General features: G+C 39.0%; 1 protein-coding gene across 1 annotated transcript; it reads right to left on the reverse strand.

Annotated features, from left to right (window-relative positions):
• Positions 1 to 745: 745 nt before the first annotated feature.
• On the reverse strand, positions 746 to 8,230 carry cdca3 (cell division cycle associated 3). Its single transcript, XM_053625519.1, has 7 exons — positions 7,476 to 8,230; positions 6,710 to 6,856; positions 6,471 to 6,588; positions 3,529 to 4,136; positions 3,143 to 3,452; positions 2,886 to 2,965; positions 746 to 1,052 (listed from the first exon to the last, which is right to left on the reverse strand). The coding sequence occupies exons 2-7, from the start codon at positions 6,845 to 6,847 to the stop codon at positions 960 to 962; spliced, it is 1,347 nt and encodes a 448-aa protein (XP_053481494.1). The 5' UTR covers positions 6,848 to 6,856; positions 7,476 to 8,230; the 3' UTR covers positions 746 to 959.
• Between the last annotated feature and the right edge of the window lie 38 nt (positions 8,231 to 8,268).

The raw sequence follows: 8,268 nt of genomic DNA on the forward strand, positions 1-8,268 counted from the left end.
TTACATAAATCATTATTCTTTTATTACATATATTGCTTATTATATGCATAATACTTTGTAGCATTAATTGACTATCCTTGACTTTTCCACTATATGCCACTAATAAAAGAAAGCTAATCATGGTCATGAGATGTCGAATCCTTTTTATCCATCACAGTTCTATGGATTTTTAATCAAGGAAGACTGGCGCTCCTGAACTGAGAAAAATAAGAGCACAAAAAAAATTTAACACAAAATTGAAAGACTATTCACTAAAATGTTGATTGGAAAACTTTTAATAAGCGCAGCTGCCCTAATGTAATGTTTTAGGAATAAATTTTATATACAAGCGTCACTTTAATGGGAAGACGTAAAGTCATCTACGTGACTTTAACTGTGGCATGATTATGATCGGCAGAAGGGCTGGTTTGAATATTTCAGAAACTGCTGATCTCCTGGGATTTTCACACAAAAGTTTCTAGAGTTTACATGAAATGGTGCAACTCAATTCACACACAGATGACACATTTTCGTTTGATGTGAACATTAACTCAAGCTCTTAACCAGTATCAGCATGAATTTATGCATTGTGCTGCTGCCAGATGACTAAATGATTAGATAACTGCATGAATGTGCAGGTTTACAGGTGTTCCTTTTAAAGTGGAAATTAAAGCCTATTAAAGCCTTGAGTAACTAACATTGTTACACTTAACACCAGAGTTCTGAAGAACAAAAATTCTACTGATGCAGGCAGAAGACAGTAAAATTAAAATAATTGAGTTTATTTACAATTTTTGAGGGGGAAAAATTAAGACATTGACAAGACAGAAGAATAAGGAATGTAAAGTTACAGCCACAAATGGCGCACACACACACGTAAAGCTCATAAAATTATTGTACAGCTGCTCTCTGAGTGAGAAACTAGGTTCTATATACAGTGTTTTTTTTGAGAAATGTCATCCAGTCCATTATTCTGGCCTTCACTGGTTCTCTTTGTTGAGAGAAAGAATGAGAGCTCTCCTGTCCATTTGGCCAAACCTCTGCTTCTCTGGAGTAGAAACCTTCAGCTTCATCTGCACAGAAGAGAGAGACAACGTACAAGGTTTTTTTCCCCCCACCAAGTCAGGCAGGACTGCTGTGCACATTTTTCTAAGTACGGAAATAAAATACTGCATTCATTTGCACAACTGAACTCATCACTCTCTGGCAAGGCATATTGTGTGTCAGTGCTTAGAACTTTAATAGAAATACAGGGGATGTAAATATATACAGTATAGGGCTGCAACAACTAATCAATAATTAAAATAAGCGACAACGAAATTTCGTAATGGATTAGTTGGGTCTGTGACGTCACCTCACAATAGTGAAAGTGCATTCCTGTGAATAAAACATACCTGAGAAACAGCAGAGGTCACAGAGTGAGTTGCTGCGGGAAATGTGCATGATCCGGGTCGTCCAAAACATGTTTTATATTAAGCGCTTCAAACAAACTCGTAAGTGTATTAACATGGCTTGTTTTGTCAGACGCGTGTGCTGTTTAATGTGTTCCAGACAGGTTTTCTTCAGCACAGAAATGACAGCTTTACCTTTATATCCTTATCTGTAAATGTTAGAAATTCACACCAGTGTTTCCATTTTATATAAAGGCTCGTCCTGATAAGCGAGTCCCCGTTAAGCTTCACAGACTGAGCACGAGTACACACATGCGCGTCAAACAGCACGCAATAGAAAGGAAACGCGATAACTCAATCAAATATTCATTTTGATCACATATGTTGTTTGATGGTATATTTAGAAACAGAAAAGTAACTTATGAGAGCAGTAACTAATGGGGTTATAACATGCAATTGTATATAAATGTAAGAAGTGTCATACATTTACAGAATAAAGTAACATGTTACTATGTTCAGACGAGCGAATGTGTGTTACTGCAGAACATTCAACCACTTAACAATCTTACCACTTAGTTTGTGCTTGTTTTTCTTTTTTAGCATTTTAAATGTAGTAATTTAACATCTGCTTTAAAGCTTGTGGACAATCAGGGTTTTTTTTTTGGTTTTTTTAAATGCACAATGTATAGCATAGTCCACAGATACATTTAATACCTTTTTCATAGCCTTCAATTTGCACAAGGTTTGAAGGACAACATCGGGCAGAATGTGGGGGGAAAAAAAAAAAAGTATGCAGAAAATAAAAACTGGCCTTTTAATCAAACTAATCGATTAATCAAAGAAATAAGTGACAGAGTAATTGATTATCAAAATCATTAGTTGCAGCCCTAATTCAGTACATGAACACACTATTAAGATTGAACAGATAACATGCACTAAATGGACACAAGTAGATATAGATATGAATAGGAAGCACACTGCTCCTTTATTCCTTCATTTGGGAAATACGTTGTTGTTTTGAAAGAATCCCCTAGCTCATCGGTCACATTAGACAAAAAGTGTGAAAAATATCCACAGGACATCCGGCTGAGACCCGGTAGGAACTCGATTGAAGAAGCTGAGGCTGCTTTCAAATAATACAAGTTAAGGTGTTTGATACAGTTACGTTCGACAAATTGCTATGTTTTTGTTGTTGTTGTTTTTCCAGGTGTTTACAGGGGCACAGTGATAAGGTTAAAAAATGAATTATAACAGAGTACTAAAACAGATGCAGATAATGGCATTGCATCATCGATATTATAAACACAAGATCAAATTATTGGCTTGCCTCCTCACGTTTTGTTTGGCAAGAATTCATTTAAATATTAATATTTCATGGTTTTTAATCTGAGCCTACAATCCACACATGATAAATAATTTCGCACAGTGAGAAGGCTGTATAACATAGCCGCTGCTGACTGGAACAGTGTGCATGAATGAGGTAAGAGAGACGGACACAAGTAACAAGGGATAAACCTGTGAAGTGTTGTTTCTGGGGGAATTGGTTTCCTTGAGGATCTGCAGAGGGGATCTACCTTCACCAATAAGAGTTTTTCCTGCAACAGAGAAGAAGGGGGGGTGGGGGGAGACAAACCTCACTAATTACACAATCAATCCCCAAGGCAATGTAATGACCTTAACAACGAACATAAAGGAAAGAAAATCCACCACTGTGCATAAAAAACACTAATAAAATAAATAAGCAAGTCAATACATGACAAAAAGCATCTTACCTCTCTGCTTCTGTTTGTTGATCACAACCTTATTCTCATTCTTGTTCTCATCAGTAACTGGTCTGCAGGTGGACAGCGGGGAGGAGGGTCCTCTCCCACGGCTCTGAACTCCTCTAGCACGGACGCCTGTCGCTCCAAATCCCACACCCAGCCACTGGGGCTTAAAAACAGTCTGGCTCGGGCTGCGAGTATCAAACTTGGGGACTTTTATAGCAGGAAGGAGGACTTCACTCTCGGCTGGTTCAGAATTTGACTTCTCGGTCTGTTTCAGATCTTGCTCTGGCAGTATAGTGATTTCTTCTGCGACACTCTGTGCACAAAGGGAAAACGTTCAAATTAGGTTTCAAAAACCCATATAAGCTTTTCCTGCTCGAGTGAAAACATACCTCCTGCTCAGGTGACTGTGGCGTGTCAGCAGTCCTTGGTGGCAAGATGGCTTCTTGGACAGGAACAGGAGCGGGCTGAACAGGCTCACAGGTGAGGCCAGGCCGTGCATAGGAGTGATCCACATCTTGCCCGTCCTCTAAAGGAGGAACAGGAGTGGAAGGACGCTCCTCTGCCGAGGGGAAGAAATCTGGCGAGTAAACACCCTCGCGACAGCCGAGCATGCTGAGGCTGAGCTCCCGATTAAGGGGAGACTCACCCAGTAGCACAGCCTCCTCAACCTCGTCAATAGTGGTGTCTGCTTCCACCCCGACCTCCACCTGAGTCTCACCGACCACTACAAACGGACTGCTGGAGAAGGAGCCGTAACCCATGCAGGAGCTGAAATCTGCAGGAGTAGACGGGCAGTCAGTGGGCCCACTGAGAGAGTTGTGGGAATGAGGTGGGAGGAGGGGCTCTTTGGAGTTCAACTCATCCTGCTGCTCTACACTGGGCAGGGCGTGGTGTTTAATAAAGGACACAGGGGGGAGAGGAGCGGAGGTAGTGTCACCAACCATCACATCATTAAGGAAGAACGTGCTCAGCCGACGAGCCAGTGAGCTGACCGTTACTGCAAGAGAGACACAGGAAGACAAGTTTTAGAGCAAAGACCAATACTGGTTTCCCATTCATTAGAACTGCCCCCCCGAGATCAAACTTCTAAACGTTAAGCAGCGATCAAGTTTCTTCCCAATCCTGAGGCTGCCAAACATTCAAACAAGCAGGGCAAGATTAAAAACACCAATGCTACTGCCCAACATTACAGCAATGATAAACAGATTTAAGGAAATTCTCTCAGTATAAAAAAAAAAATTCAAGCTCCTGCAAGACTTGACCTCCTTCACGGTATGTTAACAGTGTGTTCTTGTATGGCAGGAAGGTTCGGTTGCTCGGATGCATTACTGCCTCTGAGGTGCTTTTTGAGTCTACCGTAGGCTTCAAAAGCCTGTTCAGAAGACTGGATGGAAGCACGGAAAGTGTTGGGAATTAACGTGAACTGCTTTCCATTGACCTATCCACTTCCGTGGTGTCTGCTGAGTGACTTTCTACCGCACATCTGCTAATCAGAACAGTGTACTAGCAGTGTGCACTATGGCTAAAGTTTTATGACATTTTTCCTGATATTTAAGCATTTTTCCATAATCGGTTATCAGGTTTGTAATATCGGATTCACCGATAAATGGTGGCATCTTGTGGGTGTTTTGAGAATTGCGCACAGGAGCACTACTGTAGCACTGAATCTGGGGAAAGACCGGTCAACAACCGTGTGCACAGCTAAAGTATACTTGCTTTTCTTTAATTAATACACAAACAGCCATTAATGCACAAATGAGATGAATGCTTGATATGTAGTTTAAGCAACTTGGCACTAAGAAAGAGAGACAAACTCATGGTGTCGCATCTGTTTGCCTCAAAGTTTTTATTTTAAGGGACACAAACATTGCACTTTATTTTTTGCACTCTTTCAGACCCCTCTATTTATTGGTGTGTAAATATGAGGGTCAAATTGACAATTGTTATAAATAAAACGGTTTGTTCAGTTCAGTGGTGTTATTGTGTCAAAAGCAGAAGTAAAAAATAAATATTGGTTCTCAGGCACATACACATGCAAATATCGGTATTGGTCGAGCTCTACTCAAAAATGTCATGGTATTGGTATCATTAAAACATTGCGTCCCTTCAGCTTTACCTTGACCATATTTATTGACACATTTTGGTGTTCTTTAGTACCCTGCTAAAGAAATTACAAAATCAAACTATAGTACAATTTTATGCTGTAATTTACTCAAACCTTTTGTGTTTAAATGGAGGAAGAGCACCCAGAGAGCCAAGCACAGCATAGCAGACAGGCTTAAAGTGGCACAATTTTCATATTCCTGAATGAGCCACAGTTTCAATATAATATTCATTAAAGAAACTTGGTCACTTGGTGCAACACGACAGTATTACACTGTTTTCCCGGACGCACCTCGTTCTAGTGCAGCACACAAACATACCAGTTTGATACCCAATTAACTCAAAGAACTAAGACACACAAAAAAAAAAAAAACCCCAGCGGCAACGGCAGTCTAACATTCACAGATTGTGTTATAGAAAAAGAGTCTCTGGTAAAAAGTTGATTGGTTCCATAGCTTTACAGCAGTTACAAACAAGGTGGTTAGTTGTACTGCATATTAAACCCCGCATGAGCGAAGAAACAGACATGATTTGAGGTAGCATGTGGTCCTATATTACTAGAAATCTTTCCTAATAGCTTACAAATCTCTGAACGACCTAGCTCGTTCATACCTTACAGAGGTTCTCTCTGTTCATAATCACCCCTAGAGTGCTCAGGTCATGTGATCCATCACAGCAAACGGTTCCCAGATCTAGATCCATACTTGGGGTGATCATACTTTCACTGTGTGACTGGCCCCAAGTTTTGGAATAGTCTGCCTCTACCGTAACAACTTTCAAACCCAAGTTAAAATCTTACATTTTTTCCTTAGTATTTGACCGGCCATGCAGATGGTTTTAAAATTTGTTATATGATTGTTATGCAACAACAGCTATAATGTTAGTTTGTTTTATATTATAGTTATATTATATTAATATAAGGCATGTCTATTTTTTGTAATGAATGTTGTAAAGCACTCTGGTCAACCTTTGCTGGTTTTAAATGTGCTATATAAAACAATTTTTGATGTTAACATTCCCAGAAAACAGTTAGTTAATCTCGGGCTCTAATTAAAATTGGCACAGAAGATTCAGAACACACCAAACATATTCGGGTTATGCAGAAACAACAAAAAAATTAATTTTATATATAATTTTTTATTTTATATATATATATATATATATATATATATATATACATACACACATACACACACACACATCCTCCCTTCTCACCATGTTAACTTACTTTTCATACTGTCCTTTAGCGGAGTGCGAACAATACCGACCGTAGGCGACCGTGGATCAACATACACGGGTCCAACTGACTCTGGAACTTGTTGGACTGTAGAAGCTGCACCATTCACCTTCAATACAAAATGGCACAGAAATGTTAACACAGCGACAGGCATACAGACTCCAGTTCATATCCAAGTCCAGGGGAACACTGAATATATATATTTTAGTGAATAACTGCCTAGATGTTACCTGTATAGGTGTGCGGTCGATCCCGCAGGACGGAGATCGAGGATCTGCCAGCTGGGCCAAGCGTTGAGTCTTGAGCTGCTGGATCGGATCCGGCTTAGGCGTTGATGCCACAGCCATCTTGCTCTCACTGGTACCCATGCTCAACTTCTGTGTCAAAGATAAGAGAAAAGATCATGCATTTTCAAGCAGAAAATTAACTAGCTGATAAAACAAGAGTCACATGAAATTTGAAAAGTTGCATGTACCCACAGAAGGTGAGCAAAAAATACAAGATAAATAAAGGGAAATTGAGGGGGGTGTATAAGAAAGTGGTCATGGACATATTCTACAGAAATTGTACAGACTTGTGAGGTGTTTGTTCAATATTATGCAACAGGATAATATGCCATGAAAATATAAAATATAAAACAAACTATTGCTAACTGAAATAACAATAGTGGTTTATAAAAAAAAAAAAAAAAAATTAAAAAAAGATATTTTGAAAATAGTCTTGGACATAATTACTGGGCTGGCATTCACTTATTCGTTGCTAGCTGAGCAAGAACTTTAATAATTTTGTATAATCACAACAAACGAAGACACAGAGAGAAATGCATGTATAAAAGATGCTTAAAATAAATAAAATCAACAACAGGTCTTTGTTAGCCAGCACACTGTTAGCCTAAATTAGCTATCTCCTGAGTTAGTCAAGTAAAACAGCTGGAGTTTTTTTTATTTGAGCAAACAGGTTAGTAAGTGAATAATTAGCTAATACAAGTCTACTCACCTGCAAGTAGTGTTTTCTACAGTCACTTATTTCTTCGGTAACCGCTTTCCTCAGTATACCTCTAATTTCTATTTTTAAAAAACTCGTAATATAAATTGTAAAAACCCGAGAGACTAAATCGATCCGCTTCTTCACTAAACCCAGCTGCACTGCTCACACAAACAGCCACAGAGATTATTTAAGTCGCGTGCAGCCCATTTGCGGCAATTTTCAAACCAGCCAATGAGAGGCCGCGCACGTGCATGCGTCCGCTTCACTGATTGGCTGAGAGTTTCCCCATTCAGTGGGTGTTTAAAAACGATTTGAAATATAACACACTACGCCTAGAGTGTGTAAATACTGGGAGGGAGGATTTTTGTATTTGTTTGTCCCCCCCCCAGAAAAACGACATATTTTCTTTCGCAAACAATTCCAAACTCTACGTCCACTTCCCCCCAACACACACATTCATATAATATAAATATATAAGTCTTATAAGTTTTTGCTGACTATCTTCTTACTCTATAATATACTACCATTGTTTATTCAGGGACAATTGACTGAGCATAAAGCTCTTATACAGTAATGCCCTGAGTTCACATTCATACTTCTTACATTCAGAAAAGGAGGAGATATAATATATATAATAAAATGAAGATAAAGTCCAAATAAAAACAAGTAAATAATATACGTCTGCAAATCAACCAGTGCAGGAACACTGTACTACAACCATATCATCTATCATACACTTAAATTGATCTACTGACACACACTGGTCTCATTTTAATACCTCGTGTAATTTGTTCCATTTAAT

This window comes from Ictalurus furcatus, chromosome 1 (assembly GCF_023375685.1).
Source record: "Ictalurus furcatus strain D&B chromosome 1, Billie_1.0, whole genome shotgun sequence".
In the NCBI taxonomy this organism is placed as follows: domain Eukaryota; kingdom Metazoa; phylum Chordata; class Actinopteri; order Siluriformes; family Ictaluridae; genus Ictalurus; species Ictalurus furcatus.